Source organism: Eleutherodactylus coqui, chromosome 2 (genome assembly GCF_035609145.1).
Source record: "Eleutherodactylus coqui strain aEleCoq1 chromosome 2, aEleCoq1.hap1, whole genome shotgun sequence".
Lineage (NCBI taxonomy): Eukaryota > Metazoa > Chordata > Amphibia > Anura > Eleutherodactylidae > Eleutherodactylus > Eleutherodactylus coqui.
This window is the reverse complement of record NC_089838.1, coordinates 23394013-23412442: the sequence shown is the minus strand read 5'-3', so window position 1 is coordinate 23412442 and position 18430 is coordinate 23394013. Positions and strand designations below refer to the sequence as shown.

The following is an 18430-nucleotide window of genomic DNA, read 5'->3' as shown; positions in this document are numbered from 1 at the left end:
CTGTTTCTTTGCAAATGGCATCGCAACACAATGCAAGAAAAATAATATTCTTCCCACTAAAAAAAATGTTGTATTTTATTTTTTTACCTGTCTGATGTTGATGTACGGCCACAGTGCAATGCTATCTGGTGTTACAGGAACAAAGTGAGCTGGTGCATGGGTTACTTCTCAACTGTCAAGCTATTGTATGAGCCAGGGGCTTAACTATAGAGGGTGCAGGGAATGCAGTTGCACCTGAGCCCAGGAGCCTTAGGGGCCCATAAGACCTCTCTTCTCCATATAGGGAGCCCAGTACTATGAATAAAGCATTATAGTTGGGGGCCCTGTTACAGGTTTTGCATGGGGCCCAGAAGCTTCAAGTTATGTCTCTGTGCAGCATGGTTTAGGTATGGGTACGGGTACAGAAACAGATAGAGGGGGGGCCCCGCTCACCTTTTGCATCAGGGCCCCTGAGCCTTTAGTTACGCCGCTGGTATTATCCCGACATATGTATATCCATTGACCCCCCATATATGTGGTGTTCCGAAATGCTGAGGCCTTTCAGAATAAGTACACTTTGAAGTTTGACTAGGATCGGAGTTCTGAGTCAAAGAAGTGGGCCGCCCCAGCCTCTCCCCGCCCCCAGCATGTTGACTGACAGCTGTCTTCCTTTACACAAAAGGGGAGAGAGCCGTTGGTCAACATGTTGCGGACAGCCCACTTCTTTGACTTGGAGCTCTGTTCCAAGTTAAACTTCAAAGTGTGCTTACTCTGAAAGGCATCAGAATAACACACACCTGGGGACAATGGGCATAAAAATCCCAGTTTCATATTGACAGGTTCCCTTTAAAATGGAATTTGTCGCAATATATTTTTGGAAATTACTTGATGGCTTGTAATGTATATAGTTCTACCCCCTCTTTATTAACTCTCCATGGCCTTACTACTTGGTGAGCCAGTGGTGCACATGGGCTTGTATACAGCAGTCACTCTGAACACGCTGAGCGAAGGGCATAACCATAGAGGATGCAATAGTTGCACCCAGCCCCTGGAGCCAGAGTGCGCCCAAAAGACCCCTTTACCCCATATAGGCAGATAATAAATTATGTGTGATAGCTTAGAGGGTTTAGTATGGATTTTGCATTAAGTTAAAGGAGTTGTGAGATTGCATCCCCTGTTCATTTTCCCTGTTAATGTGCATGAATGTTATATAGCGGGGTCCCTCACTTGGAACCCCCCTTCTATGTCCCAGAACGGAGAGCTGCACAGTAACGTCCTGTTTTTACCAGATGGCCATTCTCCTTTTGCTCTGATATGGTAATTACTTACTTATATCAACATTACAATCACATTGAGAAAGTTACATTTGATTCCAACAACTTCTTCTAGGGATTGTTTGTAACAATGAGTACATTTTGGGCTATATTGGACCATTTACCTCTGCATGAATGAAGCCTGTAGGTAAAAAGCTGACATTTGTAAACTGTAGATGAAACTTCATGTAGAAAAAAAAATTAAATGATGGCATGAAAATATATTAAGACTCTATTAATTAGACAAAATCCATGTGACAATGCGATGGCCCGCTCAGTATTGTCACAGCTGTGTAAAAACATGATGAGGTCTAGGTTATATATTAACCCTTTCCAATCCAATTTGTATCCTGGTTTTCCTAGGGGGCTTACTCTTTTTCTGCCATTATACAATGGCGCCATCTGCTGGCTAAAGCCAGTACTGCATGAGGTGACACGTTGGATAGGCTCCGACAGCAGAGAGGCTGGCAATATACAGTAAGAGAACCCCGACGGACGTCTTCCAACATCGGAGCTGTACAGCCTTAAATCATAATGTCTTCAGAAGTCAGACAGTGGGTGGGAAAGGGTTAAGAGGCAGTTTGGGTGCAATTCATTTTCTGTGTATCCCAGTTTATGATATTATACTCTGTTATTGTTGTTATGTTACGTCAATGTTTTTCTTTTTTTCTTCTTGCCCTTTTTCTTCTTCTTGACCTTTTCCTCTTTGTGCTCTTTTCTCTTTTGGTTCTCACTATGAATTAAGGTAGAATATATGAAGTAGTCTAAATTAAACAGAAAATATAAAGGCACATCTATAATTGTAAATACAGATACATTGCTCTATCCTTCAGCTCCCAATAGGATATGTAAAGCATGGGCATACTGCAAATGCAACCTGAGTGTAAGGATGCCTACTTATTGAAGGGTTTCTCACACTAGGGCAACCCCCTGCCTATATGGTCTACTTGGGCTTATAGATATCAGAGATTAAGATACCCCACTAGGGAATCCCCTTTATGAGACAGCGGCAAGATCTGCTAACAAACACTGACTTTTTTTCTGGTGCAGAGGCATAACTTGAAGCTGTTGGGCCCGAATGCAAGTCTGTAACAGGTCCCCACCAACTATAGTGCATCATTTATAGTGCTAGTCTCTTTATACAGAAAAGAGATTCATTTGCCCCCTCCCCCCCCCCCCCCCCCAAAAAAAAAAAACCCCACTAGAGCCTGGGAATGACTGCCCCCTCTGCACACACTATAGCTACGCCACTGCTCTGGAGGACTAAAGTGGTCCATGCTGTTACATTTTCATTCATCCAAATAGCAATCAATTACTGTTACATTTAAAGGAGTTTCCACTTTTGAACTATTGATGGTGAATCCTTGGGATAAGGGTTCACCGATCGAAAGCCCTGCTGATCAGCTGTTCGCTGTGCTCGCGTATTGATCTGATTTCTACAGACAACTCTGTTCCCTCCACAGTGGCGCAGTTTGGTATTAAAGTCAAGTTCCTAATTATTTCAACGACTGCAATACCAGATCTACAGTGAGAATAGAACACCGGCTTTTTGCAGAAATGCGCTTGATGCACGAGCGCACCGGCCTGACGAACAGTAGATCAGTGGGGTCCCGAGCAGAAGATCTCTGCTAAGCTACTATTGATGACCTATCCTGCCGATGGGCTATTAATCGTTTGCAGCAGGACAACCCCTTTAAGAAGGAGCCGTGGATTCCTTTAGAGACCTGAATGAAGAACTAAAAAGAACATGCTGATAAAAGGTGAAGGTTCACTTTATTGGGGTATTCTTGGCATTTACTATCATCAATAGTTGATCTGCAGGGTCCACTGCTTGGCATCCCTGCAAACAACTGATTGTCCGACTCACTATCAGGTTCGGAGTTATAAGTGTAGCAATGGGAACAAGGTTGCCTATTACACTTCTGGCTCCAACCCTGGACAATGTCCAGCGCCGCTGATTTGGCTCCAACCCTAGTGAGGAGCCAGAAGTGTAATTGGCAGCTTTGCTCCCATTGATTTCAATGGGAGTGCATCCGCCTATTACACTTCCAACCCCAATGTGGACATCCAGCCCTGCTGCATTGACAGAGGGTCGGAGAATCAGCTAATTAGCAGGGATCCTGAGCAGCGGGCCCCCGCTATTTATGACCTTTTCTGAGGATAGATCATCAATAGCAAATGATCAGAAAACCCCTTTAAAGTTGCGCGTCTGCAAAATTTAGTACCTTCTGGCCACAGGAAAAGATGGCGGAAAAGAAAAATGTACCAGCTGAAAAAATGATTTTGGAATTGCATATCAAGCTATAATAACCAAGCAAATATTGACAAGTCACAGACACGGACTCCAAAGACCTCTTACCTACTTGGCACATGACCAGTTGCTCCAGCAAGAGTTAACATGGTACATGTCTCGGGCTTGAACACAGAACTGTGTTATGTCATCGTAGTCCACAGACAGGGATGTCTTCTCAATACCCACGTAGTTCTAAAAGATCAATGAAAATACAATGTGCTTTAGTCATTCATCCAAAACTGAAAATGAGTGACGGCGCCTAAAGAAGCTTGTTCTGTCTAATGTAAATGTAGCTTGAAGGGGTGCTCTCAGGAGAGACATCGATAACATATTGGTAGGCTATGCCATTAATGTCTGATTGCTGAAGATCTGACTGCTGTGATCCATTCCCATTTCAAGAATTAAAGGGGATGTCCAGTCGTATACTATTGATGGCCTAGTAATACATTATAGATTGGCGGGAGATTCGTCAGCAGGGACCCCGGCCAATCAGCTGTTCACTGTTGCTGTGCATTTGTGCACTGAGCTAATTTCTGAAGAAAGCAGACAGCTCCAATCCCACTATAGTGGAGAGGCTCGGGATTGCAGGTCAAGTTTCTATTCATTTCAATGGGAATTTTGGCTGTAATATCAAGCCTGGTCGCTGCAGTGTGAACGCAGCTGTCTACTTTGTGCAAAAATCAGCTCCGTGCATGAGCACACTGGGCAGAGAACAGCTGATTGGTGGGTGGCCCGGGTGATCGACCCCCAGTGATTTACTATTGCTGGTCTGCCCTAAGGATAGGCCAGCAATAGTTTACAACTGGACAACCTCTTTAAGCAGCATTTGAGTCTTTTGTTGGCCCCATGGCTGGCCTCTGATTCTATGATAGGCCAATCATTTTATTTCTGTTATCAGGCCCCTTTTCTCTGTATGAGGATACCTCATTGATTTATATTTACTGATCTTGATGGTGAAGCTCTATAAAGCATAGCGCATGACATATTATTACACATCTGCCACTTCTAGGCTGAATACAAAGGGTCAAACGCCAGATGAGTCACATTCATTCAATTAATGTAACAGGACACATGGACTATAATAGATGATCCGAGTCAGTACATTGTACTCTAAAGAGATCATGCACTAACAGGCCCTCAGCCGATAAATACTTATAATTACTCTGCCGATTTTGCAGACATACGTAAATATATAAATCGTGCTCCTGGAATGCAGGCATGTAGCTGAATGGAAGAAACTACTTATGCAGTACCTACTAATCTCAATGATTTCTTTGACTGTATGACACAAGTGGTGGATAAAGGTGGTGCAGTGGATATTGCCTATAGAGATTTATGTAAAGCCTCTGATACAGTTCTACATAAAGAGCTCATAGATACGAGTAAAGTTATTGAAAATGGTAAGTTTAAAAATTGGTAAGTAGAGATGAGCGAGCGTACTCGCTAAGGCAAACTACTCGAGCGAGTGGTGCCTTATGAGAGTACCTGCCCGCTCGTCTCAAAAGATTCGGGTGCTGGCGGGGGAGAGCGGGGAGTTGCGGAAGTGAGCAGGAGGGAGCTGGGGGGAGAGAGTGAGAGCTCTCCCCCGCCGCTCTCCGCCCCCTGCCGGCATCCGAATCTTTTGAGACGAGCGGGCAGGTACTCGCATAATGCACTACTCGCTCGAGTAGTTTGCCTTAGTGAGTACGCTCGCTCATCTCTATTGGTAAGTTATTCACTTACCAATTTCCTAACTTGTAAGTTATTAAAAATTACACTCAATGCTTTAATAGTCCAGTGGATTTACAGTTGGTTAAAAGACAGATATCAGATAATGAAGTGTATTGTGAACAGGGATGAGTTACAAATCGTGACCACAAGGATCTCTCCTGCGTCCTATTATTGTTAATCTGTTGTAAAGGGACATAGAAGGTGTAACAGGTAAGGTCTGTCTGATTGCTGATGACACAAAAGTGTTCAATAGGGTTGATAAGGGGCGTAACTATAGAGGATGCAAGGAATGTGGTTGCACCCGGGCCCAGGAGCCATGGGGGCCCATAAGGCCTCCCTTCTCCATATAGGGAGCCCAGTACTATGAATAAAGCATTATAGTTGGGGGCCCTATTACAGGTTTTGCATTGGGGCCCAGGAGCTTCAAGTTATGCCTCTGGGGTTGATATACCTAATGGTGTCCTGAATACAGAGAATGATTTAGTCTCACTGGATAAATGGTCAAAACTATGGAAACTGCAGTTTGAAGTTTCCACATGTGAAATAATGCACAGGAGGGAGAAGGAATCCTCGGCTGAGTATTGAACCGGATGTTTTGGGTTATCCACGACTTCAGAAGAGAAGGATTCAGGGGTTCTGTTATCTGACAGCCTCAAAACGAGTCCAAAGTGCCGTCAGGGAGCAAAGAAAGTAACTAGGATGCTCGGCTGCAGAGCTAGGGGTATAACCAGTAGAAAGAGAGAGATTGTGATCCCGCTGTATAGAGCTCTGGTGAGACCACATTTGGAATACTGTGGTCAGTTGTGGAGACCTCATCTACAGAAGGACATTGATAAAGTAGAACGAGTCTAAAGACAGGCTACAAAAATGGAGGAAAATCTCAAGAACAAAAGTTATCAGGAAAGACTTAAAGAAGTTAATTTGTATAGCCTGGAGGAGAGAAGGGAGAAGGGGCATGATCAAAACTTTTATATATGTTAACCCTTTGCAATCCAATTTTGGATTCAGGGTTTCCTAGGGGGCTTTCTCTTTCTGCCATTATACAATGGCGCCATCTGCTGGCTAAAGCAAGTACTGCAGTATGGGACATGCTGGAGAGGCCCCCAACAACAGAGCGGCCAGTAATATACAGTAAGAATACCCTGACGGACATCTTTTGACATCGGAGCGGTACAGCCTTCAATCAGAATGTCTTCAGACGTCAGACAGTGGATTGGAAAGGGTTAAAGGTAGAAATAAAGTTCAAGAGGGAAGTGTTTAATAGGAAGCTAAACACTAGAACAAGGGGACACAATCTGAGAAATGTTGGGGGAAAATCAAAAGCAATGCCAGGAAATATTATTTTCGTGAAAGATTAATAGTTGCTCGGCACAAACTTCCAGCAGATGGTGGAAAATCAACAAGAAATGAATTCAAGCTGCCCTGGGATAAGCATAGATCTGGTCTAAGAGAGAGATAAGATAAGGGCGGACTCAGGGGCGTAACTAAAGGCTCAGGGGCCCTGATGCAAAACGCGAGCTGGGCCCCCCCCCCCCCCTCTATCTGTATCTGTACCCGTACCCATACCTAAACCATGCTGCACAGAGAAATAACTTAAAGCTTCTGGACCCCCATGCAAAACCTGTAACAGGGCCCCCAACTATAATGCTTTATTCATAGTACTGGGCTCCCTATATGGAGAAGAGAGGCCTTATGGGCCCCCTAAGACTCCTGGGCCCGGGTGCAACCGCATTCCCTGCACCCTCTATAGTTACACCCCTGGGCGGACTAGATGGATCATGTGGTCTTTTCTGCCATCAATTTTCTATGTTTCTATTTTCAAAAAATTGTAAAAAAATATATGATTTAAACATTTTCCCTACAGCTAGGGCTTATTCAAAGCAAGCAACTCATTTAGGACTTATTCACATGAGCATGCCCATATTGTATATGTCTAAAACAGACACCAAACAATGGACTGCACACAAACACCCTCTTTTTTGCTTTCCATATTACACAAATCTGTCGACTTTGAATGGACAAGTCTCGTCCGAACGCGGCCAGAATTGCGCACGATGCGGCTTATTTTTTCAAACACTGGTGTGACCAATAGTGCGACTAGTTCCACTGACTATGTGACACAATCCGCACACAGACATAATACCGCACACTTGAATGAGTAAGGGCGTATTCAGACAATGTATGTGTAAATAAGCTTGCGTCAGTGAAACGTATTTGCGCAGTGAACTGTGAATTACGCGCATGTGTAAAAAAAAAACCTGCTTTGATTTGAAAGGCTATTTAGCCTAATGAGGTCCAGATGTATTTTGTTTTTCACGGAACTGTGCAGCGTATTGTGCATTTGCCCTCCTCCCATAGACTTCTATGGGGGTCTTTGCAGAACACTTTTTCATGAGAAGAAACCCATTGACATCAATGGGTTGCCCAGGATTAGAAAACATGGCAGCTTTGTTCCAAAAACTGTGTCTAAGGCTGGCTTCACACGCACAAATCTCACACAAGTATGAACCCCTATCATCTGAATGGGGTCATATACATGACCTATGTTTTCCCGCATGGCGGTCCGGAAAACAAATCACAGCACGCTCCGTTCTGCCACGGTTCCCGCAGGGACGGCTTCCATTGAAGTCAATGGAAGCCGTCCGATCTGCGGCACATGCGGAACAGTCACTCCGGGTGTGCTGCAGGTCCCGCGGGAAAGCAGGTGATTAAAAAAAAACAAAAAACTCCACTGTGCATGCGCGGGGGGTGTGCCAGCCGGCGGGCCCACCCACACGCATGAAGGAGGTGACGGACACGCATCCTGACTGGTAAGTAATGTCCTCCTGCCGCGGGCAGGGTGGGATCCCACGGCAGGGCTTCCGCCCACGGTAACCCGACCCGCCCGTGGACATGAGGCCTAATTCTGAATCGGTGGAATCTGGGAATTCTGTTTTCCCTTTGTTCTAACTCTAGATTATGCCTTTTATTACCTTGCAGTAAACTGTCTTACCTCTTCCCCATTTGGACTCTTTCTTTCTACTTTGACATTAAAAATGAGCTGGTAGAATAAATGTGCGTTGCACCAAGTTTTTGGATACTTCCAACGTAAGGAGAGCTTCTCGTCTTTCTTATGTATGTGAAGATCTTGTGGAGAATCAGGTTTTACTGTAAGGCAAAGAAAAAAGGGTTAAATGTGATTTATGCTAAGTGCGAGGGGGCACCAGCATTAAGTGCATATGCCCTGGTTGTCCCCTTTACCTACGCCCCGTAATAGGGTGCTCCCTTGCTGGAATTGTTAATGTGGTCCTCTCTGGCTTGTAGTATTAATGAGAGCACTCTAAGGGGTTATTAACACTAACGAGATTATCACACAAGTTTTATGTGAGTCGGAAAGGGTATCATCTCTCCTTAAGGAGAGCACCTAGGAGTGAGTGAGGAGACTTGCAAGGCCATGCAAGCTCTTCTGGGAGATATATGCAAATAAGGAGGGAGGAACAATACCTCTTCAGCACCACCTATTGGATGGAAGCATTCCTGCAAATCTATGTCAGACCCTTTATACAATTCTTTATGACAATAATTGGTCAATTGGCTTTTGGTCAATTCCCAATCATTGCTATAAAGACTTGTATAAATGGTCTGACATTGATTTGCAGGAATGCTTACATCCAATAGGTGGCGCTGAAGAGGTATTGTCCCAGCTTCCTTACTTGCATTAGTTTTATGTGATGCACACAAAACTTGCACGAATATGAGATCCATTCTTTTGAATGGGTTTATTCACATGAGCGTGTGAAGATCCCAATTTCACACAAGCGGCGGTTTCACACGGGCGAGAAAATCACGCGATTTCATCTGATGCGATAGTCAGTAAAAAAGCAGATTATGAAACCAATAATTTTCAATGGTTTCTTTCCTTTTTGCGATGTTTTACTGAGAGATTTGGAGATTTGCTACGGATTTTGGTGTGGTTTTTGCCCTCTATTGAAATGCATGGCAGAAAATGACAACGTTTCTGCACCACTGCTATAATTGACATGCTGCGGATTTAAATCCCACCCCACGGGTCAATTTCCGCACCGTTTTAATGCAGTTTTTTTCCGCAATGTGTGAATGAGATTTTCAAAGTTTCATCCATATTGCTACTGCTGTAAATGACGGAAAAACTGCGGCACATCCACTCCGTATGAACACGGCCTACCAGCTCTCCCCCCCCCCCCCCACTCCCCTCTGCAACCCCCGCTCACCCCCGGCGCCCCCCGAATCTTTTCGCCCGAGTAGTCAGTTACTCAGAAAAAGCGGTGCTTGGGTGCAAAAACGCCCGAAACGAGTACGCTCGCTCATCTCTAGTCGGATGAGATTAGAAAAAAGGGTATTTCTTGGAAACGGCATAAGCCTTGCACCGGAAATTGCAACTCAATCCCATTCAAGCCTTTTCATTTAAAGGGCAGAAATGACCCACGGACAAGAATGGCGCTGTTTATAAAAAAAATACATAAATGGCCGTTTTTTTCTATTCTCAGACCACCCATAACACTTGAGTCACAATGGGTCAGTCAAGTTATTGATTAGCTGAATGTACTTACTGATGTTTCTTAATGTGAAGGACTTTTCGTGACGCTCATATCTGTTTTTGGCGATGACATGGAGCTCAACATGAATACTTGGATCTTCTGAGTAATGACATATCTGACTGTCATAACAGTTCACTGTATAGCCAGGGATCACATTGCCTTCTGTTGTATGTTTCTCAATGCCATCACAGAGGAGTGTGCTGTTACTGTTATTAGAGGGAACAGCAATAAAATGTAATTAAACATATTCAAATGTTTCAATAATGCTGAATTGTTGTGATCATTGAACTGTATAGAGAGCAGAGCAGAGGGGAGTAGAGAGGACAGAAGGATAAACTCACATAGATGCTGCCTGCACCTAAGAGTAAGTCACTGTTTACAGTATTTTAGCTACAGAAATCACACCGCCACTGCTCAGTCTTGCTGTACCCTATATTACAACGTGATTTTATTTCTGTTTGTCTTACAGACATTCAGAGACCACAATTTGCAGTTCTCTGCATAATCCATAGAACACAACACAGCAGCAAGGCTCCTCCCAGCAATCCTAAGAGGATTAAGTATTAGATATGCACCCTACAGAGAGGAAAAATAGGGAAAAATATAGGATGCAAGTCATATAATGGCTAGAAATGTGTTATAATAGTGGTGGTTTGGGCAACCATCTGGGGCTTGAGGCTTCCGGGTGGCCCATGGATACCCAAACCACCCTACCATCTTTCCAGGCTATCGATCACTCATGCAGGAGAAGCTGTATTCCATATGTTGCAGCCTCATCATAGCATGTCCCATACACAGCCCGCTCCTCGTCTTCTCCTGCTCTCACTACAGTATGTGGACTGTGGGATGTGTATGGACCACGTGATGAATCTACAGTGCCTGGAATAAAGCTTCTTGCTTCTCCTGTGTGAGTTACTCTATCACTTTGTGGGACCATGGAGGGGGCTCTATTACTCTGTAGGGGTATGGAGGGGGCTCTATTACTCTGTGGGGCCATGGAGGGGGCTCTATTACTCTGTGGGGGTATGGAGGGGGCCCTTTTCCTTTGTGGAATAGAGTAGGCTCTATTACTTATCTAAGACACAAAATGGACATTACAACCTTGTGAGAGGGGCACAGGGAATTTTTACTGTATGGGGGCACAAAAAGGGCACTATTACTGTGTGGTCGCATAATAGAGGGAGCTATTACAGTGGAACACAAGGAAGGCTTTATTTCTTGTTGTGGGCACTATGGGAGAATTATTACCCTGTGGCAGCTCTATTTCTTTATAAGGCACCAGTACTCTTCTGGGAACAAAGGGGGGCTCTATTAGTATGGGGACACAGTGAGAGGAGTACTGGGGGTTTCAGTGGGATGAGGAGAGTATACAGATACGAGCAGGGAGAACTGGAGCAGCAGTGCTGGGCACAGAAAAATGGTGCTGCTAACTACTATTTCAGTGGGGGTAGGGGGGAAATTATGTGAAAAATCTGGGGACTATGATCTATTTAATCTGCCACTGGTCACATGGTACTCTGTATGTCATCACTGAGTGTTCTTCATGCAGCCTTCTTGGTGTCCTTATCATACAAATTGCCTAGTTGGGCAACTAAGAGTATAGTCACAGGTAGCAGATTTGTTGCTGAAGTGTCTGCAAAAAAAATCCATCTCATAGCTCTGAATGGGGTTTGGCTTGGCAAAAGTTGCAGGAGGAGGGCAGGTAAAACTTTTTACCTATTCAAAAAAACTTTCATCAGTAATTTTACTGCTATGATGAACTTACTTGTTAAAGGCCTCGAAGAAGAACTCAGGGTTAGGATTGTCTTTGGTCCCATTCCATGAACAGGTGAAATAACCACTATAGTTTTTCGTCATACAGTTTATGGGATTTTGTACATCTATGTGAAAAAGTTGAAAACAAACATCAAAAAAGTCTTTGCGTGATAGTTTGGGAAGTACTGTTGGTGCAAATGAGCCCCCAAGCCTTCTATTCAATGTAAGGGGCATCTCACCAAACCTTATGTGGGTCCATCCTTATAACCCATGGGATGACGTTTTGAAGTAACATCAGTGTGGATGAGATTAGATTCATCATAGATGCATTCACAAGAACTAGACACATTGAGGTGACTCAATTGATTATGCTTATATTGATTATATGTTGTGCTGTTTCATCCAACTCTGCAAGTCTTATGGTTCATGCATATGGCACAGCTATGTGCACAGACCCTGCATGGTAACACCTGGAGCCTCTATTGGTTCATAGGCACTTTGGTGCTATATGGTGCCACCATGAGTTTTGGACGTATACTTGCCAGAAGCAATACTTGCAAATTCTTGTGCAATCCATAAGAATAAAAAGGTTTTGGTACTGTGTTAGCTAGTAGAGCAAAAGGTGATTGTTCCCAGCAAGAGAAAGCAAGTAATCTTCTAGAGATGAGCGAGTATACTCGGTAAGGCACATTACTCGAGCGAGTAGTGCCTTAGCCGAGTATCTCCCCGCTTGTCTCTAAAGATTCGGGGCCCGGCGCGGGTGACAGGTGAGTTGCGGCAGGGAGCGGGGGGAGAGGGAGAGAGAGATCTCCCCTCCGTCCCTACCCGCTCTCCCCCGCCCCCCGCCGGCCCCCCGAATAGATTACTAAAATATTACTTGATTTCTCTTACTGAGAATGATCACATTTTTATCCATAACAGTAAAATCTCTGCGGGACGAGTTGTATTTTTCAGTGGTACTAATTTAAAAAAATGTTTACAAATTTCTAAGTGTAGCGAAATGAAAAAAGAATGCTACTTAGACACGTTGGTTCGATCTTTGATTTTATAGTGCACATACTTGGGCCAAATTGACATCATAATAACTTTATTTTGTGGGTCAATAGGATTATGACGTTACCACATATATATAGCTCTTTTGCTGCACTACTTTAAAAAAAAAAAAAAAACTTTGAAAAATTAATATTTTCTGTCGCCATCTTCTGACCGCCATAACTTTGATGAGGTTATTTGAGGGCTCGTTTTTTTCTGGGACAACCTATGGTTTATACTGGAGTGCAAACAATCTTTTGTTCGCTTTTTATTACATTTTTTCTTGATGACGGGAATGGGCAAAAAAGTGCAATTCTGTTGAGTTATTTTGATAGATCAGACTTTTATGCACGGGGCAATACAAAATGTTTAGGGTTTTTTGTTTAGATTTTTTTATATTAACCCTTTCCCGCTCCAGGATGTACATTTACGTATTGGAGCGTCGGGGTATGTATGCAGAGAGGTCGCGGGGTGACCTCTCTGCATACAGCGCGGGCAGCAGCTGTGTACTACAGCTGACACCCGCGGGCATTAGCCGCGATCGGCCGAACGGCCGATCGCACCTATTAACCCTTTACATCCAGCTGTCAATCCTGACAGTGGCATTTAAAGTCCCCGAATGCTGTTCGGGGGTCCCATACGGCCCCCCCGCGGTGAGATCGGGGGAGCCGTGCAGGTGTCATGGCTGCCGGGGGCCTTCTGAAAGCCCCCAAGGCTGCCTTGAGAGACTGCCTATCAAGCGATCCCCGTGGGGTGGCTTGATAGGCTGCCTGTCAGAATGCAGTATGACGTAATGCTATGGCCTTACATCATACTGCAAGAGCAAGCAAAGTATCACATATTGTAGTCCCCCAGGGGGACTTAAAAGTAAAGTGAAAAAAAGAGCAATAAAGTTTTTTTAATTGTAAAAAAAAAGTAATAAAAGTTTAAATCACCCCCCTTTTGCCATATCTGTAATTTAAAAGTCTAAATATTAAAATAAAAATACATATTTGGTATCGCTGCGTCTGAAAAAGTCCGATCTATCAAAGTAGGGCATTATTTATCCCACAGGGTGAACGTCATCCGAAAAAAAAATAAAGAACGCCAGAAATGCACTTTTTCAGTCACCCTGTATCCCAGAAAAAACGCAATAAAAAGCGATCAAAAAGTCGTATGTATTCCGAATTAGTACTAATGCAAACAACAGGACATCCCGCAAAAAATTAACTATCGCTGAACTACGTCGACGGAAAAATAAAAAAGTTATTGCGCGCACAAGATGACCGCAGAAAATAATTGAAAAAAATTAAATGTCTTTGAAAAAAAAAAAGAGTAGTATAGTAAAAAAAACCTATACAAGTTTGGTATCGTAGTAATCGTTCCGACCCATAGAATAAAGTTATCATGTCGTTTTTGTTGCCATTTGTGTGCCGTAGAAACAAGACGCACTGAAACATGACGGAATGTCGTTTTTTTTTTTCATTTTACTCCACTGGTACTTTAAATAGCACCATTGAAAAAATAAAACTCGTCTCGCAAAAAACAAGTCCTCCTGCAGCGACGTCGATGGATAAATTAAGGAGTTATGATTTTTTTAAGGGGGGGGGAGGAAAAAACGAAAATGTAAAAAAAAAAGGGGCCGCATCATGAAGGGGTTAAATAAAACAAAAGAGATTTTTTTAAAAACTCTTAATATCCTATATTTTTAACAATAATAAACTTTTTTTCTTACTTTTTCTTTAGTCCCCATAGGGGTTTTTAAACTTTCGATTGTTTGATTGCTTATACCATATACTGCAATACTTCAGTATTGCAGTATGTGATATTTCTGCAAGCATTGTATTAAGACAGGCTACATGCATATCTACATAGGCAGAAATACACAGCACACCTGGGGGTCTTTAGAAGGCCTCAGGCTGTCATGACACCTGAAGGGCACCACATGATCTCATCAGGACCACCGAACATCAATCAATGCCACTTTCAGAATTGACAGCAGCATTTAAAACGTTAACTGCAATTGGCATGAACACTAATCGCAGCTGTCATGACAGCTTCTGTATACAGGATGCTCGGCTCCTGACCCTGCTCCATAGTAACCCCTCACACCCAGGACGTACATATACGTCTTGGAGCGCTAACGAGTTCATAGGGAATTAAGATGGTGAGCCCCTTAGGGAACAGCGGTGACAAAAAAAATGTGTACAGTGCTACAGAATATGTTGGTGCCATAAAAGTAAGAGAAATACATAAAGTACGGTCACAGCAAGCTATGAACGCTGCGGACAAGGAGTGGTAATAGCAGCCCTCTGACTAGCAGCTGTCTCATCTAGGCTATGCAATCTGATTGCATCAGTTTTTCTTTTGTAGCAATGTAAACTCTGCAATCCATCATATACCGTGTTTCCCCAAAAATAAGACAGTGTCTTATATTAATTTTTGATCAAAAAGGTTTAACTTTTTTACATGTATAGCTGCCTGGACACTATTTAAATTGACTTTTCAAATTAACTGTTAGCAGGGCTTAATTTTGGAGTAGGGCTTATATTTTAAGCATCCTCAAAAAGCCTGAAAAATCATTTTGCATCCTCAAAAATTCTGAAAAATCATGCTATGTCTTATTTTCAGGGTATGTCTTATTTATAGGGGAAACAGGGTATTTATGTAAAATGGTAATGTAATAACTGCTTTATAAAATGCTTTCATACTTACTGAGAATCCTATGGTAAAACGGCAGGCTTGCTTTATGCAACACAATGTGAGTATAGTCGACTATCCCAATATTGTCCAGTTTACACGTATAGTTCCTTGCATCCGGCAATTCGCTTACTTTTAGAGTGAGGGTTTTGCCTATATGGCCTCTTTTGCTCCACTGTATATTTTTGCTGTCAGTGGCAGCATCAGGATAAGCAGAGGTATCACAGTTGATAGTCACAGTTTCCACAGTTTTTCCATTTGTGTAATCGACCTCTACAATCAAAGCTGAGAAAGAAAGTAGTGAGTAACAGTAGCTGGATGCTTCTACTATCTGCTGCATTGGAACCACTGGCATAACTAAAGGGAACGCGGTTGCCCCAGGTCCAGAAGCCTTAGGCCTCTCTTCTCCATATAGGGAGCCTAGTACTATAAATAAAGCATTATAGTTAGGGGCCCTATTACAGGTTTTGCATTGGGGCCCAGAAGCTTCACGTTACGCCTCTGATTGGAACCCAACGCAAAATCTATATAGCATCCACTCTTACACAACTTTCATCTACCATTGACTTCTGTCCTCTTATGTTGACCTTTAGGTTCCCTTAAACTGATGGCTCTTCATAAGGTGCACCTCCCACCCCCATATGAAACAGGTGGATGGTATGTGATGGTGGGACTCAAACAGAGCCACTATCAGAGCAGCTCAGCCTTGACTGCTCCCTTCACCCTCCTTACATGACCACCTTCTTTTTCAGTTGCCATCCTTGGCAACTCAACAGCATCCATATAGTCACCAGCGGTGTTTTCGCTGTTGTAGCCCTCCACTTGCTACCAGTTGCGCCATCTTGCCGACTACGCCAAAATAAAACAGGTGGATGGTATGCGATGACACAGCCAGAATGGAGCCATAAGTGTGTGGAGGGAGAATGCAGTGCTTTCTTCACCCTTCTTACAATCATGTACTACTTGGCACTCAACTACCAATGACTTCTGTAACTTTAGGTCCCTTTAGCCAGAAAGCCTCAGTGTATCTGCACCTTCCAAACACCATCTGTATGAACATCATCTTATTTTTTGTAGGAAACCAACCAAATGCACTGACACTTAGATCAAGGGCATATGCATCATAGAAGCAAACTATAAAGCTGCTATGGTTCCCATAAGCTGAGGGGGCCCAGTTTAGCTATGTATTATGGACCAGCATAGGGCTCCACAAATGCCACAGTTATGCTACCCTTCTTTCTCTTATGAGAAGGGGGTTTAAGGCAACAACCTCAGAGCCCTCATTTCCTGGCATGTCGGGAATAATAGCTTGAGTCAGTACTACTTTAGTTTTTCCTACATGGTCCTCATGTATTAGCTAAAGAGCATCTACACAGACTGTCGATTACTCTGGAGGACCCAGTACGCTCAGGCATTACAAAGGCAACTCCAATGAAAATTGCAATGCTTCATTTTCCCTGTGGAGGCACTGCAGGGGAATTGACTACTTTATCTAAAATTCTCCTACAGGTCTCCTTTACTGTCTGCTTCAATATAATGCCCAGAAATACAAATTAAATATCTTGAAATATACTTACTTTTTTCCTTCAAGTGAAAATTCGTAGAGGCATGTAGAAGATCTGTGCATATGAGCAAAATGAGTGTCGGCAAAAGGTGCCCCATCTGAAACAAGAATGATACCACGTATATAAAGTTCTAACTGGAGTACAATCATTAAGCATGCACTTTAGATAAAATGATAATAAGCACTATACAGAATAGGTTCTGATGTAGCAGAGCTGAGTTTGGATGAGGTAGTACATAGTGTATGGCATTTCCTGGTGCAATGCTTCCTGCATAAGGCATGCACATGTAATGTATAGGATGATTGGCATCTTACTTCTTTCTCTATGAGTAGCCCGCAGCAGTTCTTCTAATTACAGAGCGTGTGTGATTCCTGGTTTTTCTTTGTGAGGACTTGCTGCTTTTGACAGTGAAGTATTCTGGTTTATATAGTACAAAAGTGACGTCACAGTGCATTCCCTGTCCAAGAGGAAGTTTTTTTTATTTATTTCCTCTTTCATAGTATCGCCCTGTCTAGAGAAGCTGGCCACAGACATGAAGTACTTATCTGCAAATATTTGGAAGATCCTGCAGATCTTAATAGCATGTCCTGTTAAGGCCTTGTTCACATGAGCGGTTTTTATTTTGCATGCGCGTATGTGCGCAAAAAACAGTGCTGCACGGATGTACAAAAAAATGCATGAACAAAGCTCCATATGCATTGTTTCAATGGGGCCGTCGCTGCTGCCGGCTGCCCCAAATGGCATGCCAGCAACCCCTGCAGTGATTTTGGGGGAAGGGCTTTAAATATAAGCCTTTCCCTGAAAAACATCCCTAGCTTGTGTAAAAAATAAAACAAATATATACTCACCTCTCTACCGCTGCGGGGCTCGGCGCATCTTGCAGCTTGGCTCCCCAACACTGTACTGAAGCTCTTTCAGCAGCTTAGCTCCTGAAAGGGCTGTGTCTGATTGGCTGAGCGCTCAGCCAATCACAGGCAGTGCTCAGAAATTCATTGAATGACAGCTGAGCGCTGCCTTTAATTGGTCAAGTATTGATGTATTCTTAGATTCTGGTACAAAGTTAAAGAACCACTCCGGTGAAATTTTTCTTTTCATTCACTATGTATCTATCCCTAAGTGAACTACATTGGTTAGTTATTCTTTTCTATCTGAAACTTTCTCCTCAGATGGTCATGTGATCTCAGTTCTGACTAGCTGAGATCTACTTGGGTTTATGTATAAAGTTTCTAGTCAATATCTCAGTATGTGTGATGCTATTACATGAACCCTACCACAGAAACTGCCTAGAGAGGGACACATGCACTCCTATTACAGATACTGATGATCACACAGCACTTATCATACAGTTATAATACAGGAGATCACAGCTCATACTCCTGACTGTATACTTAAAGGGGTTGTCCCGCGAAAGCAAGTGGGGTTAAGCACTTCTGTATGGCCATATAAATGCACTTTGTAATATACATCGTGCATTAAATATTGTCCATACAGAAGTTATATACTTACCCCCTCCGGTGTTGGCGTCCCCGTCTCCATGGCGCCGACCGA

General features: G+C 43.2%; 1 protein-coding gene across 2 annotated transcripts; it reads right to left on the bottom strand.

Moving 5' to 3' along the window:
- Positions 1-796: 796 nt before the first annotated feature.
- IL12B (interleukin 12B) lies at positions 797-17267 on the bottom strand. 2 transcript variants are annotated; one of them, XM_066589528.1, is made up of 8 exons: positions 17197-17267; positions 16895-16979; positions 15333-15602; positions 11617-11731; positions 9864-10057; positions 8288-8442; positions 3652-3777; positions 797-2025 (listed from the first exon to the last, which is right to left on the bottom strand). In XM_066589528.1, exons 2-7 carry the CDS (start codon positions 16977-16979, stop codon positions 3652-3654), a joined length of 945 nt encoding a protein of 314 aa, XP_066445625.1. In that variant the 5' UTR covers positions 17197-17267; the 3' UTR covers positions 797-2025. The 2 variants fall into 2 exon arrangements, with proteins under 2 accessions (XP_066445625.1, XP_066445624.1); XM_066589527.1 differs by having other exon boundaries at positions 3656-3777.
- Positions 17268-18430: the final 1163 nt, after the last annotated feature.

Excerpts from the sequence above, each read along its gene's own strand:
- IL12B (XM_066589527.1), bottom strand. The coding sequence starts at position 16,979 with ATGGGGCACCTTTTGCCGACACTCATTTTGCTCATATGCACAGATCTT. Across the intron at positions 10,058-11,616 it reads TTCTTCGAGGCCTTTAACAA|TAACAGCACACTCCTCTGTG; the intron begins GTAAGTTCATCA and ends CTCTAATAACAG. Across the intron at positions 8,443-9,863 it reads CTTCACATTAAGAAACATCA|TAAAACCTGATTCTCCACAA; the intron begins GTAAGTACATTC and ends TTTGCCTTACAG.